This window comes from Zingiber officinale, chromosome 3B, assembly GCF_018446385.1.
Source record: "Zingiber officinale cultivar Zhangliang chromosome 3B, Zo_v1.1, whole genome shotgun sequence".
Lineage (NCBI taxonomy): Eukaryota > Viridiplantae > Streptophyta > Magnoliopsida > Zingiberales > Zingiberaceae > Zingiber > Zingiber officinale.
The window spans coordinates 100,530,925-100,558,576 of NC_055991.1; the positions used below are offsets into that span (position 1 = coordinate 100,530,925).

At 37.2% G+C, this 27,652-nt stretch overlaps 1 protein-coding gene and 1 long non-coding RNA gene across 2 annotated transcripts; one reads left to right on the top strand and one right to left on the bottom strand.

Annotated features, from left to right (window-relative positions):
• Nucleotides 1-1,619: 1,619 nt before the first annotated feature.
• On the top strand, nucleotides 1,620-20,143 carry LOC122055064 (4-coumarate--CoA ligase-like 5). Its single transcript, XM_042616462.1, has 7 exons — nucleotides 1,620-1,759; nucleotides 3,807-4,998; nucleotides 5,125-5,314; nucleotides 14,311-14,456; nucleotides 14,543-14,610; nucleotides 19,482-19,584; nucleotides 19,820-20,143. The coding sequence occupies exons 1-7, from the start codon at nucleotides 1,620-1,622 to the stop codon at nucleotides 19,940-19,942; spliced, it is 1,962 nt and encodes a 653-aa protein (XP_042472396.1). The 3' UTR covers nucleotides 19,943-20,143.
• On the bottom strand, nucleotides 8,153-8,732 carry LOC121967172. Its single transcript, XR_006107673.1, has 3 exons — nucleotides 8,538-8,732; nucleotides 8,397-8,464; nucleotides 8,153-8,210 (listed from the first exon to the last, which is right to left on the bottom strand). It is a non-coding gene; the product is annotated as an uncharacterized LOC121967172 (long non-coding RNA).
• Nucleotides 20,144-27,652: the final 7,509 nt, after the last annotated feature.

The window sequence follows — 27,652 nt, forward strand, 5'->3', positions numbered from 1 at the left end:
AATTTTATGGGCAAATTTGATTTGAAATTTTATTTAATTCAAGACTTTTTTTATTCAGAACAATCGAGTATTAAAAAAAATTAATCCCTTAATTTACAAATTTAATCTTTGGATATATATAAAAAAAATAAAAAGATATCACCAGCGCTATATTTAAGGATGACAATAGAATAAGATGGAGATGGATTCGTCATCCCATCCCCGTCCCTAAATTTCATCCCCGCTCCTATCATTACTTTTTCGAGTTTGAAGAATCCCTGAACCCAAACAACCGGAGATCAAATTCTCATCCTCACTTCCCTCTTTAAATTAATTTTATATTATTATTATTTTAATATTAATATTAATATTAATAATAGTTTTATTATTAATATTTTAATTTTTTTAATATTAATATTATTATCAATATTATTATTCATATTTTAAAAATAATATTAATATATTAATAATAATAAATATTATTATTATTATTAATTTTGGGATGGATTCGGGGATGATGATAATATTCCCATATCAACTTTGAACCCGTTCCATCCAAAAAAAAATCTCCAAATTTATCCCTATCTCCTAATAAATCAAGAATCCCAATCCTCATTTTAGATTTTTTTTCTCCACAAAATTTTTAACCTGTAGAAACAATTATCATCTCTAACTGTATTTGAACTAATTCATGACATTTTTGAAAATATTTTAAGATGAGGGGTGTCAAAGTGACGTTGATAAAAATGTAAAAATAGAGTAGTATTTCAATAAAAAGGGAGACACGATTTTTCGCATTAATATGCGGATCATACAGCGCAGTAGTTCTACTGCCACAGTTGACCAATCCAATCACGTGCTCTTCCAAATAAATGTACCCACTTTAGCCTTAAAAGGTCCGCATACTTTTTATCTTGCGGGTATAATTATTATTGATTCATCTACCTCTAATAGTAGAAAATCACATGTGTTATATTGTTTTATCTTTATTTTAATAGTGTGGTTAATTGTCATTTTATTAATTGCTTGTGAAAATTTTTCATAATATTGTAAATATTATTTTTGAATGTTAGAGAATTGTATATTAAATTTAATTTTCAAATTTAATATTTTGAATGATTTATATTAGAAAATTGTTTTTTTTTATTTTTTATCTGAAAAAAGACAACGATTTTTCACCATTATCATAGACATTTTAAAATTGTTATTGAATGCCCTGTTATTAAAGGCACACGCTCAAAGACAATAGTGAAAAATCGTTGTCTTTGAAGAAAAAGACAATGATTTTAAATCCATTATTAAACTGTTGTCGATCGAGTTAAATGACAACAGTGAAAAATTATTATTGTTGGTCAATGATAACGATTTTCCATTGTTGTCTTTGAGCATTCCTTTTAACAACACAACTTTTAACAACAGTTTTTTAGGGCATATAACAACGGTTAAAAACTGTTCTTGAATCCCAAATTTCTTGTAGTGTCGGCTTTTTGCTATTACCCCGAGCAGATATTCAGTCTGCTTGGTCACCGTGTTGAGCCGGTCGACTAGCCGTTGATGTTGCGGGCTCTTGCGCTTGGTGTTCGGCCAACACTTGTTATTGTTGTTTCTCCACTATCTTGGTTGCTCGAGCTTGTACTAGTATGTCGAGCTTCTCTTGTGTCAGTGTCACCGTGGTGAATCGTCCAACGTTCTCCATCTTCTCGTTCGGATGCAGACTACATTCTCACAGATGGCGCCAAAATGATCCTGTCCGAAAGCGAAAAGGTGGAAAGCTGAGGAGGTGGGGGCTTCACTGACCAGCTGTAGACCTCGCTCCACTCTGCAAAACAAATAACGTTAATGCCGAGCTAGGGAAGGGGTCCCTGGCGTTGACCCTCCGACGCTTAAGTCAGTCATCGGAACTTGTAGAAGAAGTGGAGCAACAGTAGAACTAACACCAAATAGTAATTGTGCGTACCTCCACTAGTGATGGACCCCCTTTATATAAAGCCCTGATGGGTGATGTGCACACTTCTCGAGGCATTGATGTGTTCTCCAATACATCCTATGAAAGAACCTGTCAGGAAAGTACCTCTGACACCATACCCTAACAGGGCATGCATATCCCTGACGAGACAGTAGAAACTTCCGTTATACGATCCGTCTGTCGACTATGCCTTGTGTCAGCGACACTATCTCCTAAAAGGATGTCAAGAGAAACTGTGGTGGTCCCGTTGCTTGGTTGAGCGGGATAGCTGCTCCGTTGATGGCCAGGTCCCGCTACTTGGTCGAGCGAGGTAGGCGCTCAGTCGAGACCCCTCTGCTCTGTCGACCTCAGTTGTCCTTCTGCACTGTGACTGTGTAGTAACTTGCACTTTTCCTCTGTTTGAACAAGCTATCTAGTTTCTTTTGGCATCCTACTGCTCCGTATTGAGCGTCAGCTGTCTTATGTATCATCCCGAGCTGGATGAGTGATCGTCTCGGATATGTCTCCCGCTAGTCTAGCCTTCACTGACCTGACCGGTTATTACAATTATCCTCCGTTCGGTCTTTTGCCATTTGGATATTGACCACCTTAACTTTAACCTCCACCTTAATAATTAGCCCCGTACCAAATGGATCTCTTTCTATCGCCACATCATAATACATGTTATATGTATTCAAACTACTAATATTTAGTTGAAAGTTATTTAAATCTAGTTCAGTTATTACTACATCAAGTAACTAGTTGTTGGTTCTTTATATAAGTCCATGTGACTCTCGTTTGTGAAATTTGTTTAGTTTTTTAATTCTAAAATATTCATTTTATCCAAAATTTATATTTTAGAACATGCAAGATGGTGCAATAATATATTTTTGTATTAGTTTTTTTTTTGGCATAGTAGTAATTTTAATTTGATTTTGTTAACTTTATTTACACCATAATTTGAAAACAAACAATATACTTAAAAAAAAAAATCTAATTGAGAGCATTCACTTGCATGTAAATTCATATATTTTTGAGATATTTTTATCAAACACAGAGAAAAATTAAACAAATTTAGTGAAAAAATTGCAATTATTCCAAATTGATATTAAAATCTTTTATAGGGTGACTATTTGGATAATTTTATGGGCAAATTTGATTTAAAATTTTATTTAATTCAAGACATTTTTTTATTTAGAACAACCGACTATTAAAAAAATTAATCTCTTAATTTACAAATTTAATCTTTAGATATATAAAAAAATAAAAAGATACCATCAGTGCTATATTTAGGAATAATAATGGAACATAACTAGATAAATTCATCATTCCATCCTTGCCCCATAATTTTATCCTTGTTCCCATCCTTACTTTTTTAAATTTAGAGAATCTCCGAACTGAACAATCAGAAATCAAATCTCCATCCTCGCTTTCATCCCTAAATTAATTTTATATTATTATTATTTTACTATTACTATTACTATTAATATTAATATTAATAATAATTTAATTTTTTAAATATTAATATTATTATCAATATTTTTAATCCATCCTAAAAAAAAATCTCCAATTTCGTCTCTATCTCACTGAATAAATTAGGGATCCTAATCCTTATTTTAGATTTTTTTTTCTCTATGGAATTTCGAATTCGTGGAAAAAATTATCCTCTCTAACTATATTCGGACTAATTCAAGACATTTTTGGAAATATTTTAAGATGAGGGGTGACAAAGTGACATTGATAAAAATGTAAAAATAGAGTAGTATTTCAAGGGAGATACGATTTTTCGCATTAATATGCGGATCATACAGCAGAAGTAGCTCTACGGCCACAGTTGACCAATCGGATCACGTGCTCTTCCAAATCAATGTATCCGCTTTAGCCTTAAAAGGTCCGCATACTTTTTATCTTGCGGGGTTTTATTATTTTTATTATTTTTTCAGTCGCAATTAACTCTGAAATCTCGACTACCGGCGTCTCTCTCTCTCCCGAGCCTTCTCGTTCCCCACTTCCACCTGCTCCTGCTGCTCTGCTCCCCCTCGTCGCTTGCCATGGCGGATGGAATTCCTTCTGCGGCTCCGGCCGTAGATCCGCGGAGCGGCTTCTGCAGCGAAACCAAGACATTCCACAGCCTCCGACGACCCGTCCCCCTGCCACCAGATTCCGTCCCCTTGAATGCTGCCTCCTTCTCCCTTTCCCTCATCCCCTCCCCCCTCCCCGACCAACCGGCCATAATCGACGCCGCCACCGGAGCCTCCGTCTCCTACCCAGACCTCCTCGCCCGCATCCGAAACCTCGCCTCTGCCCTCCGCTCTCGCGCCGGTCTCTCCAGGGGCCACGTCGCCTTCCTCATCTCCCCTCCCGAGCTCGATATCCCCGTCCTCTACTTCGCCCTCCTCTCCATCGGCGCCATAGTCTCCCCAGCCAACCCCCTCAGCACTCCTGCCGAGATTGCCCACCAAATTCGCCTTTCCAACCCCTTCGTCGCCTTTGCCACCGCTGCCACTGCGTCCAAGCTTCCGCCCCATATCCCTACTATCCTCCTCGACTCCCCGCGATTCCAGTCCTTCTTCGACCCCAATCCGGCACCGCTGCCTCCGGTGGAGATGCAGCAATCGGACACCGCGGCGATCCTCTATTCGTCGGGGACGACGGGGCGTGTGAAGGGCGTAGCGCTATCTCACCGCAACTTCGTCGCCCTGATCGCATCCTACCACACCGCGGCGAAAGAGGCGGAGGCGGAGGAGGTGGAGGCGTGGCCGCGGGTGACCCTCTTCACGGTCCCTCTCTTCCACGTGTTCGGATACTTCATGGTACTCCGCGAGGTGGCGCTGGGGGATACGGTCGTGCTGATGGAGCGGTTCGACTTCAGCGCCATGCTAGCGGCGGTGGAGCGGTACCGAGTGAGCATCATGCCGGTGTCGCCGCCGCTGGTTCTGGCGATGGCCAAGTCGGACGCTGTGGTCGGCCGAGATCTCTCCTCCCTGAAGGTTCTGGGATGCGGTGGCGCGCCGCTTGGTCGGGAGGTGTCGGAGAGCTTTGCTGCTCGCTTCCCGAGCGTCGAGATTGTCCAGGTTCGCACTGCACGACATCAAATCCTGAAAACATTTTTTTAAAAAAAAAATTAAAGCAAGGTAAGGGAACAACTTAACGGCGGACTGACGGCGGTTTTCTTTTTGGATTGTCGATCATACGGACAGGGTTATGGTTTGACGGAGTCATCCGGTGGGATTGCGGGAACGAACGATCAGGAGGAGAACAGAAGGTATGGTTCTACTGGGCGGATAGCGGCGAACACAGAGGCGAAAATCGTGGACCCCACCACTGGGGAGTCGCTGGGACCCGGTCAGAGAGGAGAGCTTTGGGTTCGTGGGCCCACAATCATGAAAGGTAGTCTCACTATCAGGGAGAGCAGCTTTGGCTTCTCTCTTACGACAATTAAAAAAAACAAAAATCTTAAGAAAATCTCTATTTTATCTCAAAAATATGTCATTATTCTAGAATGATTCTTCAACATGCTTAAAATTATTAGATAATTATAGTCAACAAAAACTAAAACTGCTTAAATATAAGTTAAAATTGTTCAAATTTTATCAAAACTAATTCAACTTAATTAGAATAGATTAAATACTATTAGAATAATTTTGATCAAAATTGTTTGATTTTTTCCCAAACAACATCAAAATTACTCAAATATTAGTTAAATGCGCTCAAATTTAATCAAAACTAATCTAACTCCATAAAAATTGGTCATCTACTGTTGAAGTGATTTTGATAAAAAACTACTACAATTAGAGCAGTCATAGCAATTTTGCCCAAAACTATTGCAACATGGAGCTGTGTTTGAGCAGCTTTGACTCCATGTTGGGAGTAGCTTTAGCTAAAACTGCTTCAGTTGTAGCAGTTTTAACCAAAGTGACTACAACAATGCTCGAACAAGAATGCTGAATAGCCAATCCCTCACCATTAATTATGAACTCCATTAGTTGCCAAATTAATTTGACGAAAAACTAATGCAGAAGAAAAATGTAACAACTATTGTTTTTGCTTGCTATTTTTTTATTTTAAAACCCAGAATTAAAAGAATCTCCACGTCCTTGATTTGTAAAATTTGGCTTAATAAAATAGGTAGCCTACTAAGCAAAAAACTGGATCCTTTGCAATATAATACTTCAGTCAATTGGGAGTTTTGTTAAACCAAGAAGTGCAGGTTCTTTGCTATACATTTCCATTTTTCTTTTGGGGAAAAATTATGTTTATGATGTTTATATGGTCCTTTCTATGAGTATGCTCTTCTTTTCCTATTTCAATAATTAGGATGATATTTGGATATCTTAATTCTTTAATTATTGGATCAGTTGTGAGATCTTTTTAAGTTAAGCTGAACGTTAGGCTGTTCTGTTCTCCCTCATTGATTTCTTTCGAGCTTGATTGTTTTTCTGAATTAAATTTCCTGTAAGAAATTTCTCTATAAGCTATCCAAAGAAAGAAAGAAATAAAGAAAAAACTTTTTATTCAAGTTGGAGTATGCTCAGCAAATATAGAAGTGAATTTTTAAAAAGAAGGAAATTTAAAACACGTTATAAAAGATAAAAAACTTAACATATGAAAATATGACTATTTAAAAACAAAATCTAAGAGAACAAATAGTATTGATAATTTAAAGAGAAAATTAATATAAGTGGATCAAGTTTAGCACTATTTTGCTTCAACTTGTAAAAGTAAAGACAACTAAAATTGACATTGTCACGCCCCAGAGGAGTCTCTGTCCGAAGAAATTTCGGCAGCATCTCCCCTGTACGGCGGACAATATGAAACTTTCTACATATCACATATACATCAGCGCGGCTGGAATGATAACAAAAAAAAATAAAAACAAACACCACGCAGTTTATAAAAATATTCAGCCTCTGGCTGTCACAACCACGCAGTTAATAATAGTAATCAATAACAATAGGACTCTGACTCGAAATCCATCCTACTCCACTACACTCGTAAAGCTCACCTCTTCTGCCGTCCAGGCAGGCACGTAGTAGAATGAAATCCAATATCATATCAAAAATCCATCAAAAGGTATCACTCCATACAATATCCATAGGAAAAATCAAAGACAATACTAAAACAAAGTCTGATATAAAAAAAGACCAAAATAAAACAAATAACGAACTAGTAGAGAACTGACTCTACGTGCAGATGGGGGGCCAGCGACTGGAACTGCTCGACAATTCAACTGAAAATATCAACAATGGAGGCGGTGAGTCCAACACTCAGTACAACTGATATGCATAATAAAACAAATAATGATAACACTAATCATGCGAGTCTCACGAATACGAAGGGATAAATGCAATCAAACGAAATCGGGAGATAATCACTAACCGAATCAAGGTACAAAGGTAAGTCGTCGATCAAGAAATCATAATCCGTATGCATGTCAATCAAATGATCCATACAACGGCAGATATAAGTGCAAGAATCACAACAATAAAATGCAATAAATGCATGGTCAGACCGGACATCATCGCAAAGGATCGAGTGGATGAACGCCTTGAGTACTCCCCTCCGCCCCAAATCATAAATGGGGAGCTCGATGCTCATCTCCTGACACAACGACGGGAGGAAAAATCACGGTTACTACCGAGTCTCGACCAACGGAGCCAAACAGAGTCCACCATCTGCCGGCTACGCTGCTACCCTAAATGCCAACGGAGCTAAACAGAGCGGAATCGATCACGGCTACCACTCCGAGTCACCGACCAACGGAGCTAAATGAACCGCCACACACCAGCCAGATATACAACTAATCCATGGGTGGTGTCTGCAGTACATGTAACTGGCGATGGGCTCAACCATAGTGGAGCCGACAATCGCACAGCATGCAAACATGATGCATGATACTAAGCATGGCAATCTCATGAATAGCATAGCAAGATCCATACATAAATAAAAGGTGTACCACAAGTCAATGTATCGGATGGAAGGTACACAAACAGATAGGGTATCATATAAACCCTAGGTCCTGAACATGATGTATCACATGGTTGGGTCACTACCGAAAGCATGTATGGTCAGATAAATAATAACATGCAGTGCATAATAAATAAACAAACAACATGTAACAGATCATGTAGTGACCAACCGAATCAAATGGAAACACAATTCTTGCTATATGTTAAACACTTTATCATGCATATCAAAAGACATAAGTCAAAGTACCCGCCTCGAAACGGAAAGAATCGTATCCGGTCCAAACTCGACATCAAGATGCTCGTCTCGCGTCAAAGTCCTGTGTCAATCACATAATTTTATTTAGCTAATTACATATATAGCAAATAGCTAAATAAGATTCCCAACCCTATTTAGGGTAACCCCTAATCAAAGTACGATCACTAACTAACCAATTACATAGATTCCAACTCTTAAAGAAATCTGTTACACATCCATATTAACCCAACATCTAGATTAAACTAACCTTAACAGCTTCCTCCTTAAAACCCTCAGCTGAACCAAGATCAGCCGCAGCAGATTGAAATCCCTAATCTGCCATATAAACCAAATCCACACAATTATCAATTCCTCCACAATAGAATCTGAGAACAGAATCACAACCTACCTCCAATCCAGATCAATGAGAGAAAGAAGAATTCGATATCCGAAAACTGGTACTGTGGCGCTGCCCAAAGCCAGGACCCGTGTGTTCTTGCCGATAAACAGAGAGATAGATTGGTGCTAGGCTCGCGGCATCTTCGGCCTGGAAGGTCGGAGGAAAAATCGACGATGCTAGGGCACAAAGGAAAGTGGCAGTCAACAATAAGGCAGGGGGAAAGAGGGCCTCGGCTCCGTGCTCCTTGCTCTGGTCCAAAACCAATCCGAGTAGAGACATGGCGGTGAGAAACTGAGAACAGAAGGGAGAAGCAACCTCACCCTCGGCAGTGGCACGCAAAGGAAAATTAGGGCAGAGGGAAGATGGTTGTCGGCGCTAGGGTTTTCCTTGGCCGAGGGCTTGTACGCGGAAAAGGGCGGCGTCGGCGGCGATTAGGGCTCGGAGGAGGGCGTCGGGCGCGCGGGGGAAGAAGGAGAAGTCGGGCACGGTTTCGGCGTCGAGGGAAAGAAATAAATAAAAAGAAAAAGGAAAAGAAAAGGAAAAGAAAATAACTTTTCCTCACTTAAATGGGTAGCCTAAACAGGCTTTTCCGGGCCCCGTTTTCATCCCCGTTAACTCGTCCATACGAGCTCCGAAAAATTCCCGAAAAATTTCCAAAAATTCCGAAAAATTCCCTTATCATTATTCCTCATTTTTCCGGTATTTTACAGACATTTTGCCCAATCTCATAAAAATGTCCTAGAACCATTTCACACTTATTAGTTTATGAGAAAATTGTAAGGATCTAGAGCGCTAAACACGCAGAAAGTGCAGCGAAAAATTAACTAGATCCTCTCTAGAAGATCCATGCGAAGGAGAAAAATCACATATACTAAGTTTGATGAGATTTATACCTTTGTTGCATGCCTTTTGCGATCCCGACAATAACTTTTCTTTGGATGCAAATCTCAGTGCGATTAAGTGGTCACACCTCTATGGTATCCACACGAACATGTTCCGTCTATCGCACGAACATGACTTCAGAGAAGAACCATCTTCTTGTGCTAGCAGGCAAAAGTGGTTCGGCCAAGCATGAAGAAGGAGGAAGAAGAAGGAGAAGCTCAAGAGTCATTTCAATTTTTCATCTAATGAAAATTCCATCAAAAATCCTATTTCTATTCATCCAATGAATACCAAGGTTTTTTTGTCTCTTTGTCTTCCTCTTACTAATGCATGATTAATCCAATTAACCATCATTGTCTTTTCATCTTCCTTTTCAATGAATGGATTCAATTGAGTTCAATTAAGTCAAACTCATAGTAGACTCCATCCAACCCAATGAGTCTAAGTTGGATTGGACTCATTAGCCCAATAAGCCTAATTATCTTATAATTGGCTCTTAGGCTAATACTAATAAAAAGGAGATATAATTTAAACTAAAATTAATATTCCTCACCACAATAATTCAATAATGACAAAGTGGCCACTTATTTGAGTTGGAATGATAAGATTAAACACAAATGAGGAGAAATTGAGTGTTTCTACTTTTGTAGGTATCACGTTAATGGGCGCCTAGGAGATATCTTAGCTATTTGTGGGTCACACAAACACAAGCATCATTATTAGAATAAAAAGTGGAGAATGCTAGCAACCAATAAAATTTGTTGTCAACTTTGGGTTTGGGAATGCCTTCAAGAGTCTTGAAGTGACTATTGAGATGGGTTGGGTTGTGAGGTAATTAGTTTAGTTACAACTAATGTAAATTTAGAGTAATTATTTTGTAGTATTGCCATGTTGTCAAATATATGAAGGAGTGGAAGGAATTCTAAATAGGTGTGTGGTGGCGACCTTGTGTTAGTAGTGTTGTTCATGGTTTGAAATCTCGTATCATGTCAAGTAAAATGGTCGAAACATATCATTCTAGTTAATCATCGAAACTAGATACCACTCGGTACTAAGGTTTAAAATCTTGAGCCATGCCATAGTTTCAATCTTTGACTGAAAGGATATTATCACAGGATCTTGCCGACGCTTTGATACATGGTGCGGATAATAAATTGTTGGTTGATAGAGGAAGGAGATGAAGGAAGGAGACATTGTTTATGCTGAGTGGTATCGAGTTTGGGTAATTTATCGGAATGATGTGTTTTGATGGTTTCTCTCGACGTGGTACAACATTTAAAACAATTTTTGGCACTGACATTGTCTTCTTCTCATTCCTTCTCTATCTTCATTGAATTATTGATATGATATCGAAACAATATTGTTCCAATCAAAAATCAAAACTTCAACATGGCTTGAGATTTTGAACCTTGGTGTGGTTAAAAGTGTGGGGGCAGTGGGAGGAATTTTAATAGGTACAAGGAAAATTGATTAAATTTAATTGATTGTAAGTATACTCAATGTATTTAATTAAAGAATTTTTCAAAGCTAGCCAGTGCACCCTAGTCCCCACTAGCCATACATAGTTTCACTTATGTTGACAAAAATGGTAAGTGTGGATTTTAACAACTAGTGGGGTAAGTTTTAATAAAGAGGGGGTCATCATGCGCCTGACGCTTGTGTACCTGCATGTACTTCCCTCCATATCCGTGGGCCGACACTAGGGGGGCCGTTAATATAACGGATCTATATTTTTTTAATAAAGAGGGGGTCAAGAGAGGAAGGTAGCGACGCTACCTCAGATCTACAAAAAAGACATGCTCTCAATCAATTAAGGCATCATGAGCCAGTAGAATTGTAAAGAATTAATTAAGGTGTGGAGGCCCTGTAGAGGTGAGGGATGTTGGTTTGGTTACCAAAGTTAGAGAACATGGGCAAAAGTCGAGCAACATCAAGAACCAACAGATGGACTCAAGGGGTGGTTGATATAGTTGTATAACATCAATTTAAGATGAAATAGTGTAGGAAAAGGCAGAGTATTGGACACCAAATTGTGAATTTTGCTCTTATACCACATTATGTATCACAAGATAAATCTCAGAAAAATAAGAATTCTCGTATATAGAATGATATTGATGAAAAGAAATTTATTAATCCTCATGAAGAGAAAATTTATTAATTAGAAGATCTTTAACACGAACCTAATCAAAATTGGAGATATACTAATAATATTCATGGAAAGAATAAGCATATACTTTAATGGACCCTATCAAATTTGGAATAAATCTTTTATTCTGTAAACAAGATAATTATTAAATAAAAAACTTTCAAAATCAATTTATTCTCCTAAATAAAAGATCTATCAAAATAAACTTTCAAAAAGCCCATAGGTATTGAAAACAAAATTCCTATTTGCATAACTATTTTTGGAAAATTAGGAAGGAATTACAACATCTAAAAGATTACAAGAGGTAGGACTTGGAAAGTATGCTTTATATATTTATGAAATCATCTTACTTAAGAATTTTATTATGATATCAAATATATTTGTAATTTTTTTATGGGTAAATGAAAATATATATAAGAGAAGAATGTATATCTTCTGTTGGGCATATCAGAGCCCATCTCCAAAACATGAACATTCTGCCTAAGAATCAAAAGTGAATAAATGTTATCTGTATCTTAATAAGTATCCAATCTATATTTGTACACTCAGTGTCAAACAGACACCTGTTCATAGGCATCCATATATGGCAAATCATCCATGACATGATTAAGTGTCGTCCCTTGGTCAAAAGTTGAGTGCTTCAAAACTATTGCTTGAAGACACACATCATCGTTTGATGTGTGCTCATCTCATGCTTCATCCCAAGCCAAGTCCGCACCTTGTAACATAACATGCTGCTAGTCTGGCATCAAAAGAATAAGTAGTCCAAGGTCTCCTCTGTACAAAACACACAAATGTTGTTTTGTACATGCCATAGTCTATCCCGTGACTTGAGACATCCATGTGCCAAAAGCCATACCATGAATATAGGCTGAGGTTGGATGTACGATTTCCAAACCACACTTGTCCATCGTTTTTTGGTGGTCTAAGTCCAAAAAAAGTCATAACCTTGGATGCACCTCTATTGTGCTGCTCAAACCAACTCTGGAGACAAGCTACCGCTAGCTCACCCGTTGAATGGACAAAAGCTTCTTAATCAATGGGGAATCTTCATATTTGGCTGCCCAAGTCCAAACAACTATTCTTGTAATTGTGTTGAACATGGAAAGTGGAAATCAAAATGTTTATACATAAATCCAAACATTTAAACTGATAGTATGAGAATTATAAATTATGAGTCTAACTTTTATATTCCCTTTAATAAAATTGGCTTCAAACAACTATAGTGATCACATAGTAGATTATTTTTTTTTATAATACAAAGTATGTATATAAAAGGGGATGGAACATTACTAGTGATATAGCCTTGTACAAAGTTCGATAGAAGGATAAGATTAATTGCTGTGACAAGCATTGCCTGATGATGCTAAGGGTGATGAAATAGGTATGAATGTCATTTTCCTGCAACTTTGTCAGTAGGCTTAACATTTGATTAATCGGTGCCAAAATGTCCAGAATTAAGAGATTATTATATTTGCTGAAAAAGTAATGGAGCATCAGTCAAGAATGAGCGAAGAAAGGGAAACAAATAAGAGAGCCAAGAATGAGTTGGTTGTTAATCAATCATCAAATTTAGATACATTTTATCTCTAATTATCCCTCAAATAAAGCTCTTTATTGTGCTGCTTTCTTGTTTTATTGTGGTTTATATTGCTTTTGAATATCTAAATTTTGAAACACTTAACAGACAAATAAGTAAATGAACAAATAAAGTGTCTTAAACCTATTTTAAGCTTTCAAAGGAGCCATGTAATAAATTTGATTATGTCGGAGGTAGTCATTTGGTAAGGTTGCGTACAATAGACCCAATATAGTCCGACCCTTCCCGAGACCAGCATTGGTGGGAGCTTTGTGTACTGGGTTGCCCTTTTATTGTTCAACAATTGAATGAGATCAAATTGATACCGGAAATGTGATATAAACTCGTTATACATGTGGATAATTATAGTATTATAAATGTTATATTAGCTATTTAATTGAATCAAAGTGTTCTAATAATATAAAGAACAAAAATAAAATTATTAACAATTTTAAATAAACTTAAGACTCTGTACAACAATATCAAAAATATGTGCTACAATATCAAAAAAGAAAATGACATGATTTTCTATTACTGTCTAGTTAAGCACCTCAACCAACTTTGCATTATAATTTTGTTAAACATTCGTCTGACAATTGTTCATTTCTATTCGCTCAACTATAGCTACATAATTGTTCCAAACTGAGTCCAAAAATTTGGAAGGTATAGTGAATCTCTTTTCTTCATATGTTAACTTTGTTACTAGTACTTTAATACATCTCTTCATCACTATACTGTTATCCAAATGGTGGCAAAAGGTGATAACGCTCACCCCAGGAGCCTCTCACAACCCGTCCCAAGTTATGTGAAGGGAGATAAATCATGAGTGACTATTAGCCCGAGTACCAGTGCATGGGCAGGGGCAGGAACTTGGCTACTAGCAAGGAATTGACCTCAGACCTCATGGTGACAACATTTCATGCACTAGCCAACTGCTCGTCCTGAGGGGACTACTGTTATCCAAATACTTCTATGGCTTGTGTTGGGTTTAATGCTTTTATTTTTTATCTGTATGAGCAAACACCAATTTGCCTAGGAAGGAAAACATTGTTTACACGTTTATAACTTGGCAAGGTGTACTTGCTAACTGAATTTTTCAAATGATGTTTGTGCATTTTTGCATGAGAAAAGCTATATACATTTATTGTTTTAATTTGCAAAAAATCTTGGTTAAGGTTATGTTGGCGATGCTGAGGCAACTACCTCCACATTGGATCCTGAAGGTTGGTTAAAGACGGGTGATCTATGCTATTTTGACCATGATGGTTTCCTCTACATTGTAGATAGGTTAAAGGAGTTAATCAAATATAAAGCATATCAGGTGTGTAACCTTGAATTCTGATTTCTCATTCTTACCATCGTTGACATTTATTTGAATTTTTGTTATTTTTATGTGCTAATATTTAGGTTCCGCCTGCTGAATTGGAGCAAATACTTCATTCCCACCCAAAAATTATTGATGCAGCTGTTGTTCCGTATGTATATCTTGACTTTGTGAATATTAATACTGTGTATGAATTCCATATGCTTAATTATTCAAATATATGAATCAACATAAGTAAAAATGTAGGTTTGAATAACATTAAATTTTGAAGAATTTAAGAGATTAGGGTATGATTTGGTTAACTAAGTTCTTCAATAAAATTTTGAGGATTAGAAAGGTTCCCAAGGAATCTAGAAAAAATTAGCATAGAGATATATACAAATTTGTTTCATTTATAAAAGAATCGAGTTGTTGTCATATACGAAACTTCGAGAAAGATTTAGAAGAGGGAATGAGAAAAGTAACAAACATTTCCTGAACCATTTTGATTTCATGTTTGGAAGTTTAACCATATCTGACATTTATTTAATAAGACAATTGATAAAAGAAGTATAGAGAAAAAGATTTGCATATGATTTTACTTAGAAGCTTATATAAAATCTTTGACAATTATTATGATGTAATTTAGAAAATAAAGAAATATCTAGTAATTATCTTAGCGTGACACAGAGATGTTTGCTAATGTAGTTACTAGTGTTATAGCTACAAAGATGTTTAATCTCCTTATCTCTCATTTTTTTTTTATATTTGTACTAGAAGATTCAATCATATTCAACATAAGCCTTCTTGGTGTGGCGACTAGGTTAAATTCCAAATTTAAATTATGGAGAGACTTTGCAAGACAAGGTTTATGTAGGACTAAAACTGATCGTATGAAATGTGATTTAGTAATTTGAAAATAATCAAGGAGTTAAGAGGATAAATAGGAAATATCTAAGCAAGAGTTTAGGTGATCTATTATTCAGCAAGGAGATAAGGAGATATTGATAAAAATATTACTTATAAGATAAAAGAAAAGCTTTTTACTGAACCATGTAGGTAAATTTCTAAAATTATCAAATCGCATATGGTAGTTTCAAAATTACCAAATCATGTGTCCATTTTCTGTTTTACCCGGCTAATATTTTATCAGTCGAATCAATTTTTCTCTGTGCCGAAATATCAAATTTTAAGCAAACTAGCCGACTGATTTGTTTTTTTAAAGTCGATTTTGGATAAAATCAGTTAATTGACCAAACGACCTTGGATTGATATAAAACTAGTTCCTATGTGTTCGTCTATCTCTCCTGATTATACCCATGCCCTTAAACGCCAATTTAACTCAATATATTAAGAGCAGTGATTTTTTGAATACGAATGTATTTGAAAAATTCAATTCGTGTTCAAAAAATTATTGTTCTCAATATATTGGGTCAAATTGAGGGCATGGATATAATCAGGAGAGGTAGACGAACATAGGAACTAATTTCATGTCAATCCGAGGTCATTTGGTCCATCAGTCGATTTTGATCGACCAAATGACCTCGGATTGACATGAAACTAATTTCTATGTGTTCAAATACCAATTTGACCCAAATACATTCGTGTTCAAAAATCCCTGCTCTTAATATATTGAGTCAAATTGGCATTTGAGGGCATAAATATAATCAGGAGAGGTAGCCGAACACATAAAAACCTGTTTCATGTCAATTCGAAGTCGTTTGGTCCATCAGTCAATTTTGGGCAAAATCAATTGATGGACCAAATGACCTCGGATTGACATGAAACTATTTTCTATGTGTTTGACTACCTCTTCTGATTATATTCATGACCTCAAACGTCAATTTGACTTAATATATTGAGAGAAGTGATTTTTGAACACGAATGTGTTCAATTCGTGTTTAAAAAATCATTGCTCTCAATATATTATGTCACATTGACGTTTGAAGGCATGGATATAATCAGGAGAGGTAGACGAACACATATGAACTAGTTTCATGTCAATCTATAGTCATTTGGTCCATCAACCAGGTTTGAGCAAAATCAGCTGATGGACCACATGACCTCGGATTGACATGAAACTAGTTCTTACGTGTTCGTCTACTTCTCATGATTATATCCATGCTCTCAAATATCAATTTGACTCAATATATTGAGAGCAGTAATTTTTTGAACACAGTTATGTTTGGAAACTCTAATTCATGTTCAAAAAATCACCGATCTTAATATATTGAGTCAAATTGACGTTTGAGAGCATGAATATAATCAGGAGAACTAGTTAAACACATAGAAACTAGTTTCATGTCAATCCGAAGTCATTTGGTTCATCAACTGATGGACCAAATAACCTCGGATTGATATGAAACTAGTTCCTATATGTTCATTTACCTCTCCTTATTATATCAATGTCCTTAAACGTCAATTTGAATCAATATATTAAGAGCAATATTTTTTTGAATATGAATATGTTTAAAAAATTTAATTCGTGTTCAAAAAATCATCGCTCTCAATATATTAGGTCAAATTGGTATTTGAGGGTATGGATTTAATTAAGAGAGGTAGACGAACACATAAGAACTAATTTCATGTCAATCCGAGGTCATTTGGCCCATCAACCGATTTTGTCTAAAATCGACTTTGATAAAAAAAAATAAATCAGTCGACTAATTTGCTCAAAATTTTGACGTTTTAGCATAGAACAAAATCGATTTGACTGATAAAAAATCAGTTGACTAATAGGGGAAATATGAGAAATGGGTACGTGATTTGATAATTTTGAAACTACCCTACGCGAAACTTACCTACGTGGTTCAGTAAAAAGCTGATAAAAGAATGAGTAGTTTAAATTGAGATCTTTGAGTTTTTTGTGTGTCCCTTTGGACCTAATAAAATATTTATAAGACATTCATATGACCTTCCATAATTTATATGTTATGTATCAGAGTTTTTTAATTGCTAGGAAGTGGCATAAACAAGAAATTGGTCTACCAAAGGTGAGGATACTAGGATGGATACATCATACATGGATTTAGTTGAAAGGACAATATAAAAAATATTAATAAGTAAGAGCAACTAGGTCTTAGCACCAATAGATGATAGAATGAAAAACATAGAGTGAGATGTATGAGCATGTTTAAATTGGTGTGCCAATGATGAGGATACTAAGATGAATATATGGAGTTAGTTGAAAGGATTAAATCAAAAATATTAATATACATTAATAATTACACGGTAGCCCCAAAAGATGAAAGAATGGAAAATATAGAGTGAGATGCATGAGCATGTTTAAATTGGTGTGCCAAAGATGAGGATACTAAGATAGATGAATATATGGAATTAGTTGAAAGGATTAAATCAAAAATATTAATATACATTAATAATTACATGCTAGCCCCAAAAGATGATAGAATGAAAAACATAGAGTGAGATGTATTAGCATGTATAAAAGAGCCCATAGATTTTATGTTTTGAAGAGTCAAATTAATTAGAGTGGATGGTTTAAAGGGCAGTCTATCTATTTGATTGATTGATTAGTTTCCTAATTCTCAATGAATTTTATATTCAAAATGAACTCTTTTGTATCTGTTTTCATATAAATCCTAAATTCCTAAAGTTAATCATTCATGCTTAGTTACTTGGTCAGTTGGATCAGTCTAAATACTTGAGTAACTTCCCAATTTGAGTTTCACAATTTTGATTTTTGCTAGAAAAGTAAATTGACTAAGGAGATTGAAGTGATTGAACTAGTGACAAATAGACTTTGGATTATTGCTCACTTTTGGTGCTGAATTGATTAATTTAAATATTGAAATTGGCTTGTCACTTTTGCAAGCATGGGAAGCTTGTCAATATTCTTTCTTATGGTTTAGAAGGATAACATCATAGAATAAAGAGGTTATAATGAAGAGAAAAGATCAAGGGTGAGGTGCCTGACTTCTTTATTGTTATCACCACACTTTTCTTGAACACTCTTAATAAGTCAGAATCCACTATAATAAGAAATATTGCTCATGACATGGACGCCCACAATTACTAGTGTAGAGTTGGTTACATGGATTTTTTTCCTATAATACAAGTCACAGGTGCCAATTTTTGGGGTTAGCCATGTGAATTTCATCCACCATTGAATTATATGTAAGCCTAATATGTTAAGATCTATATAAAATTTTTGACATTGCTTTGTGCTGGTTGACAATGCCTAACACAAGGCTCAACCTTGATCAGCAAATTAAACTTGACATGTGGTTTAGTTTTGGCTGCACATGTTTCTGTACTGACAGCTTATTAGCGGGAGCTCTTTTTTTTGCTGGACATGGCTAAGGTCAATGTGAAATTTCCATTGCCCATATTCAAATTAATTCCGTTGCGTATTGATAGGCCTAATCTCTAATGCTTGTTGACAATGCATTACTTGTATGACTTGCAATTGTATTACTGGACAAGCATTGTTAAAAACACCAAATAGGATCCATGTTTGTAGCCTGACTTGCAGTGGTTGTTGTGTGGACTGGCACGAAAATTCAACTAGCTTTGCCATTAAAAGAATATGTGCTACGCCTACTTATAGAGAAAATGCCTGATAAAATTCAAATTGGGATGGTGGAAATTGGATCCTATAGTTTTGGGTACAATAAACAAATTGTTTGAAAAGTTATCATTTGCTGACTAATTGTCTTGGTTGGATTGGTTGGACTGGGATATTGACTTTTTAGGAAAGCATGACAATGATGGAAGTGAGGTTAAAAAGACATCTGAAAAACCATAAATTAGTCATGAGTCTATTGTTAGACAATTTAGACAGCCTTAAACCTTAAATAGGGGCCTTTATACATACATTAGACAATAAAATTACTTGCAACTGTATAAGCTAACACTTATTTAAGACTAATTTTATTAAAATGTAAATTATTCATATAATTAATGAAATCCCAATTGCATCATACATAAACAAGCATTTCTTGTTACTGAAGCTATTATGAAGTGGTTTTTGCACAAACTTCGAAGATATATATATATATATATATTTTTTTTTTCACTTGGCAGGTATCCAGATGAAGAAGCTGGACAGATACCCTTGGCATTTGTGGTTAGACAACCTGGAAGCACTATAACTGAGGAAGAAGTTATAGATTTTGTCAGAAAACAGGTACATCTTTATTCCTTGTGTTGGATCGAGTAAATTCATTCATTATAGTTAATTCAGTCATGCTAGCTAGGGTCCTATATCTGATAGCTCAGGTTACCATATCATAATGAAAGCTGAATTGAATAACTCATTTTCTAGCATTCTACAACATTTTGTTTTGTTTTCACATAGAATAATCTCATTATCACTATGAAGCAATGCCAAAGATTGTCTATAATACTATGCTCTCATGTAGGTTGCACCATATAAGAAAGTCCGACGGGCTGTATTTGTCAGTTCAATACCAAAGTCGCCAGCAGGGAAGATTTTGAGAAGGGAGCTTATAAATGCTCTTTCCTTGGCTAAATCTAAGCTATAACTAGTTGTTTTGAGCCTATTATGTTAGCATACAACCGAACATATGTATTTCAGCAGTTCTACACATTCTAACTACTAAAAGTAGTATCAACTGACTTCTTTGTTTAGAGTTTCTGTTAGAGTGTAACCATTGTCCTTCGCTGTGTAACTGCGATCGATATTGAATGCATTGCTACTCTTGCATGCTCGTTAGGGCATCATATGATGATTGGGGTAGGTCACGATAGTGATGAGCCTATATAAATTGTAAAAGTAGCCGGTTGTGGCACGTTTAGGGCTGAGCATTCGGTGAAAACTGAACCGACCGAATCGAATAGATAAAAAATCGAATAAATTGATGTTTTTTTCAATCAACCGAACCGACTGAATTCTCTACAAAAATCGAACCGATACAAAATCGATTAATTTGGTTTTTGACCGAATTAACTAAATTTTAAAGCTTTATTTAATTTTAATTAAAAAAGAAGAGATTTTATTTTATTTATTATATTTTTAAATAAAAATAAATTAATAAATATTTTTATTCGGTTTAATCGGTTTAATCGAATTATAAAATTTAAAATCGAAACCGAACTGAATTCATCGAAAATCGAATCGAATTTTTTTTAAAAAAATAAAAATCGAATTAACCGAACCGAATTCCTGAATTCGGTTGGTTCGATTCAGTTAATTCGGTTTTACCGAATTTTTGCTCACCCCTAGGCACGTTTGAAAGGTTAGTGTTGTGCAAAAGGATACCCATGTAATTCCATAATGATATGATATTATTCACTTTGGACCTACATTCTTATGACTTTGCTCTTGAGTTATATTCAAAAGATCTTATATCAATGGAGATATCAAATATCATTTTAAATTTATGATATTTTCTAAATTTTTTCAATGTGGGGCTTTGATTAAATCCCAATAATCTTCCCCTCAAACGAAGAATCACAATTACTCTTATGGTCTGAGTCTCCCCGCGAGCATTTGATCACTTTTGACCTGTTTCATGTCTCCTTGCAAGCATTCGGTCATTCTGACTTGCTCCGGGTCTCCCTATGAGTATCCGACCATCTTGACCTGCTCCGGGCCTCCTCGTAAGCATATGGTTATCGTGACTTGCTTCGGTCCTCCCTGCAAGTATCCGGTCACCGTAACCCGCTCCGAGCCCACTCGCATCTTCGTTCAACGCCGTCCCACATGACATTTGGTCTGGACCATGACTTTGATACCGTTTATTGTGTCCAAAGAATATTCGCATATCTCCATAATAACATAAATTATTTTCTTCCTCAATTGATATACCCTTAGAATTCATCTTAAATTATTTTCTTCCTCAACTAAATTCCTATTAGTAATTAGCCCTAAGAGCTAATCATGAGATGGTTAGGCCTTTTGGGTTACTCATTGAGTTAGACTCAAATGAACTCACCCATTGAATTGAGTCCAATCCGAATTAGACACATTGGATTAATGGGTTAGACTTATTGGGTTATTGGATTAATAGTTAATCCAATATAATAATCCAACCCATTAAAAGGAATACAAAGAGACAAAATTCTTTGGTATTCATGGGATGAATATAAATTGATTTTTGGAATGAATTTTTTCATTAGTTGAGTATGAGATGAAAAGTGTAACTCTTAATCTTCCCTCTTCTTCCTCCTTTCTCCTTGGGCGATTTTTGCTCTTGGCCGAACCTCCATGAGTGGCTAGCACCATGAAGGTGGTTCTTCTCCGAAGGCTTCATTCGTGTGACGAAGGAAGGATGTGTTCGTGTGGATACTGTAGAGGCGCGGACATTTGATCGCGCTGAGATCTGCATCCAAAGGAAAAGTTACTGTCGGGATTGCGAAGGGCACGCAACAAAGGTATGTCTCTCATATAAAACTTAGTATATGATTGCTTTTTTCCTTCGCATGGATTTTCTGAGAGGATCTAGTTAATTTTTCGTTGCGCTCAAGCGTGTTTAATGCACTAGATCCCAACAGTGGTATCATAGCCACTTGTGAAGGCATATACTAAGTTAGATTTTATATGTGATATAAAAATTGCATGAGATATTTACTATGGTTTACAAGAGTATGAGCCCTTTGTTTTGTTGGGATCGAAACAAAGTTGTTGTGAACAAACTAGGTCTCGACCATACAAAGTTTTCGACCAAACTAGATTTCGGCCAAACTATGTCTCGGCTATCCAAAGGTCTTGGCCACACAATGTTTCGGCCAAACTAGGTTTTGGTCAAATTGGTCTCGACCAAAATACTGTTGTGAACAGAAAGGTTTTGTGGGTAGTAGGGTCTCGAGTATGACAGCAACTCATACAATGAGTATGCAAAATAATTTTGTTTCGGGGGCACTGCCCCTTGACCCCGCCCGCTAACCGGCTAGCGGGACCACCATGACGTTGCGGCTCATAATTAGTTGTTGAAATCATAGTAAATTTTATGTCATAAAATATTGTGAATGTTATATGACATGGTGCATGGTTATGACCTTTAACCCCAATGTGATTGGATGTGTGTGTATGTTATAATTCATAATACGGCCTGCGTGTCGTGCCTCTTATTTTTCATTCTTGTTGTAAATTTTGACTACCCTGGTATGTAACTTGAAGTTTCTTTAGATTTTGTAATATACAAATTAGAGAGAAATTAGTCTACTGGACGACGGTGAAAAAGGGAGAATGTCAACAACACACAACGACCAAGGAAACACTTAGAGAAGATGCTTGAACCTAGGTTGACCTTTCGATCTTCTCATTGGCTTAAGAAGATCGTAGTGATGGAGCCATAACCATGTCACATTTAAATTAGCATATATGTTGATGTATGTCATGATATGCCATGAATGTATATGATGCATGTGTAGCTATCGTAATTAGGTCTTTTTTCATATGACTATTGAACTTTGGGTGTGACTTAACTAAGTTGAGAACTTAGAGACATATCTCATATGCTGAAATTCAAATTATACTAGTCTTGGGTGATTAGTCAAATCTAAATCAAGATGAGTTATAATGTAGATTTCATAATATGGGCAAAGTGTTGGATCGAAAAAAATTTAGATATCTCCACAATAATATGATATTGTCCACTTTGGGCCTAGGCCCTCATGGCTTTGCTCTTGGGCTCTCCCCAAAAGGCCTCATGCCAATGGAGATATCTTTCTCTTTATAAACCCATGGTCTTTCCCATGTGTTTTCAATGTGGGACTATGTTTGCAACCTTGCAACACCAACAATCCCCCCCTCAAACAAAGGACCACAGGCTTCCCATGTCCGATCCTCGACCCACTAAGTCTTCCTGCCCCTCGGTCCACCCAACCTACTAGGACTTCCTTGCCTAGTCGCAACTAGGACTTTCTGCCTGGTGTCTGGTCCTCTTGATCCGAACATAGGAGCCCACAATTTCTTTGTTCGAGGTCAATATTGTACTCACATGGCTCAATCAGACCATAGCTCTTGTGCACAGTCGACGGTTAAACCTTCTAGCAGTCCGGGCTCTGATACCAATTGTTGGATCGAAAAGAATTTAGATATCTCCACAATAGCATGATATTGTTCACTTTGGGCCTAGACCCTCATGGCTTTGCTCTTGGGCTCTCCCCAAAGGGCCTCATGCCAATGGAGATATCTTTCTCTTTATAAACCCATGGTCTTTCCCATGTGTTTTCAATGTGGGACTATGTTTGCAACCTTACAACACCAACACAAAGGAATAAATAGTCTTTGATACGGATATGGCTTGAGGGGTATAGGAGAGATTGAGAGGAAGAAGAGGGGCAATTCGACTGGTAGGGTTTTAAAGAGAGGAGACACTGTAGCAAGAGATGGAGGATTCAACGTTTTTAGTCGCCACGACCAGGAAAAGGAGGAGCTCTCGGGTTTTTAGGGTTTCCGCTGCCACCGACCCCGCCCTCGACGCCGCTCCTCCTTCGCATCTCCGGCACCGACCATCTTCGGCTAGAGAGGTCGTCTCTGCGTTTCTCTCCCTTCTCTTCGATCCTCTTCGATCTAGGCCGTCGTCGTCGGTTGAGGCTCGTCGCCGTCGCGAGGGATGCGTGTCATGCCCTCCTCCTTCGCCAGCTGCCATTGTCGTGGGTCAAGGGTGCACAGGATAGCCACGCCGCCTCCTCCCCTCTCCGACGCCGATGCCGCCTTGGAAGATCGCCGCCGCCTCCAGCGGCCGTCGCCGCTGTCGCCGCCGCCTCCCTTGGCTGCTGTCACCGCCGCCGCAGCCTCCAGTAACCATCTCCAATGGGTGTCGCAGCTGGCAGCCGCTCCCACCTCCTCCCGCGGCCACAACCGCCGCCTCCTCCTCCCGCGGCCACAGCCGCCGCCTCCTCCTCCCGCGGCCACAGCCGCCGTCTCCAGTGGACGCCGTCACCCTCTGGGCAGTCATCGCCTGCGTACTGTTTGTTTGCTCCGACCTTCGAGTCGATATGGGATGCCGACCATCGAGTCGGGTTGTGTTTCGCTATTCATATTGTTATCACGCTTGTGAGTTACTTGTATCCTCCGGCCTGCGAGCTGCTATCATATCCGGCCTGCATTGTAACACCCCTAGAAAGCCTAGATAAAGTAAGGGCAATGAGAGTACGAATGTAATGAAAAGAATGTGTAGATAGTCTACGTTGAATGTTACGATGGGAAGGATTTAGATGATTAAAAACTTTATGAAAGAAAATAAAGTTGAGAATATAAAGTTCTATACATGATTTATAATGCAAGGAATTAATGTAAACAAAAGAAATATGAGATATTATATATGCATGTATGAAATATTTATGCATAATGCATATACATGAATTATATTGTACAAAAATATGTTAGGAGAAGGATTTGATCCTTGGTTCTCTTGTAGATGCATGTATGTGTTAACCAAGTGTGATAGGAGTGAATATTGTAAGAGGAGAGATGAGAATTATGATTAAAGGAAAGAAAGGAGAGAAATTAAGAGAAAGAAAAGAGAGAAACTCAAGAAGCATTTCTCTAGCATATTCTTTCTCATTAAGAGGAGAAGTAAATGAGGAGGATGAATCAAGTCAAGTTTTCCTCCCCTCACTTTAGTATAAATAGGCATGGAGGGGGGGGCTTCATCCTCAACTCACTCTCCTCCTCTCCTCCATTTGTGCCGAGCACTCTCCCTCCCTCTTTCCTCTTGTTGCCGAGAGCAACAACTCTCCCCCTTCTTTCTTTCTTTTTGTTGCCGAGCAACACAAGAGGAAGAAGCCTCCTCTTCTTCCTCCTCCTCTCCACCAAAAGACCTAGCCACTTCTTCCTCCATTGGTGCCGAGCAAATCAAGCAAGGAAGAAAGGTCCACAAGCAAGTTCTCAACTCTAGGAAACTTAAGCAAAGAAGGTAAGCTTCCCCTCACCTGCGGTACAAGGCTTTCATGTGATTTTCGGATTCTTTTTCTATGCCTTGAAAGAAAGTTTTCCCCTATGTTTTTATACATATATGATGCATGATCAGAGGTGTATGTAACCCTAGAATTTCAATCAAAAATATTGTAGATAGGTTAGGAAAATTATTGTCTAACCAAACTAGTGCAAGGTTCCCTCTATGAAATGCTAGGGACCTTCCTATGGTTTTCTTGCTTGGAAGTTGATTGGAACCAAAAGAACCCCACTCTCATGTTTCGGCCAAGAAAGAATTTAGGGTTAGGAGGACCTTGAATTTAAAATAACTATGCTTATATGACATGATATAAAGTTCTTAAGAGTTGTATGCTTGTATGTTGAAAGAAACTCATGAACCTTACTCTTAATATTTCGGCCATGGTAAGGTGATGGTTTAGAGAAGCTTAAACAAAATTCTAATATGCTCAATGACCTTTGTGATATTATGTTATGAAAGATGATTAATGCTCTCATGTTTAATTGGAATGTAGAAAATTAGTTACATGATTTATGACATGTAAGATCACAAGAGTCCTAGCTTGTTTATGATCCAACCTTGTGTATGATGTTCTTAGTAAATCTTGCTATGAAATTTACTTAGGTTTCCCATGCTTTAGGCCACTTAAAGGAAGTTTATATTCTATGAATTTCGGCCAAGTAAGGTTTAAAGGACCTAGAGGCCTTGGAAATGAAACCTAAGGGGTTAAAAGTACTTCTTATGAAAACTTGATAATGTGTACATGTTTGTATGACCTAAATGAATCATTATGTGTTCGGCCATGAAGGGATAGATGCCCTAGAAACCCTAGAACAAAAAATTAAATATGTCTATGCCATGCTGTATGAAAATGATATGATAATAAGTTAGAATGCATGATTGCTTTAGTTACGAAATGATATGCATAATGAAGTTATATTATGAAATATGCCATGATGTGTTATAGCATAGAAAATGCTATACATAATGAAAAGAAATGAAGTTATGTTATGATATGTGATAGCATAGAAAATGCTATACATAATGAAAAGAAATGAAAAGAATAAATGCATGAAAGATTGTTAAGGACATGATATGATAGTTATGCATGATAAGTTATTTTATGGTTTGTACCAAGGGTGGGCTCCGTAAACGCCCCGGGGTCGATGGAGTAAGACTCGAGCCTCGTCAGTAATGGGCCTTTGAGTGCCCTAGGTCGATGGAGTAAGACTCGGGCCTAGTATGTATGCATGGTAGGGCTCAAGACTTGCTATCTTGGACCTACGCATTATGTATGTGGTACAAACCGGGATCCCAAATGATGATGATATTAATTTCAAGTACTATACATAATGAAAAGAAATGAAAAGAATAAATGCATGAAAGATTGTTAAGGACATGATATGATAGTTATGCATGATAAGTTATTTTTATGGTTTGTACCAAGGGTGGGCTCCGTAAACGTCCCGGGGTCGATGGAGTAAGACTCGGGCCTCGTCAGTAATGGGCCTTTGAGTGCCCTAGGTCGATGGAGTAAGACTCGGGCCTAGTATGTATGCATGGTAGGGCTCAAGACTTGCTACCTTGGACCTACGCATTATGTATGTGGTACAAACCGGGATCCCAAATGATGATGATATTAATTTCAAGTACTATTAAGTATAAGTTTTCAAATTCACGATGCATTGCCTACATTCATATATGCTTGAATTATATGATGATATGATATAATGTCATGTGATATTATGATATGAATATGATGCCCTTGTATGTCTTATGCTTGTGATTTATTTGTTTTATGATATGATATTCATGCTTCTATGAAATGATATGTGAATAAGAAATACGCATGATATGTTTGAATAGAATGATATGTTATGTTATGATTAGTTGAGACGATGATATGTTGATCCATTCTTGATATACGATGATTCTCGGTTTTAGTGAGTAGGAAAGGAACTTACTGAGCCATGAGTGCTCATAGCTTACTTTCCTTATACCGCAGATAAAAGAGAAAGCTGGATGAACAACGGAGCAGCAGGAGGAGCAGATAGTGATGTGTGTGGTGGTGGCTCGGCTAGGACGATTCGGACAAATTAATATTTTTAGTTATAAGTTCAATATATGCACATTTGAACAAATCAGAATATGTGATATTATGCTTAATAAATTAAATTCTTTAAAGTTTTTATTCTTCCGCTGTTATAGTAAAACATGTACGTAAGTAGTATAAGAACGTAGCGCCGCCCTTAGGTAAGAAGGGTGGGCATTACATGCATGCCGTGTGCCTGCCTACGAGTCGCTATCATATCCGGCATGCGTGTCGTGTGGCGGCTTGTGAGCCGTTAT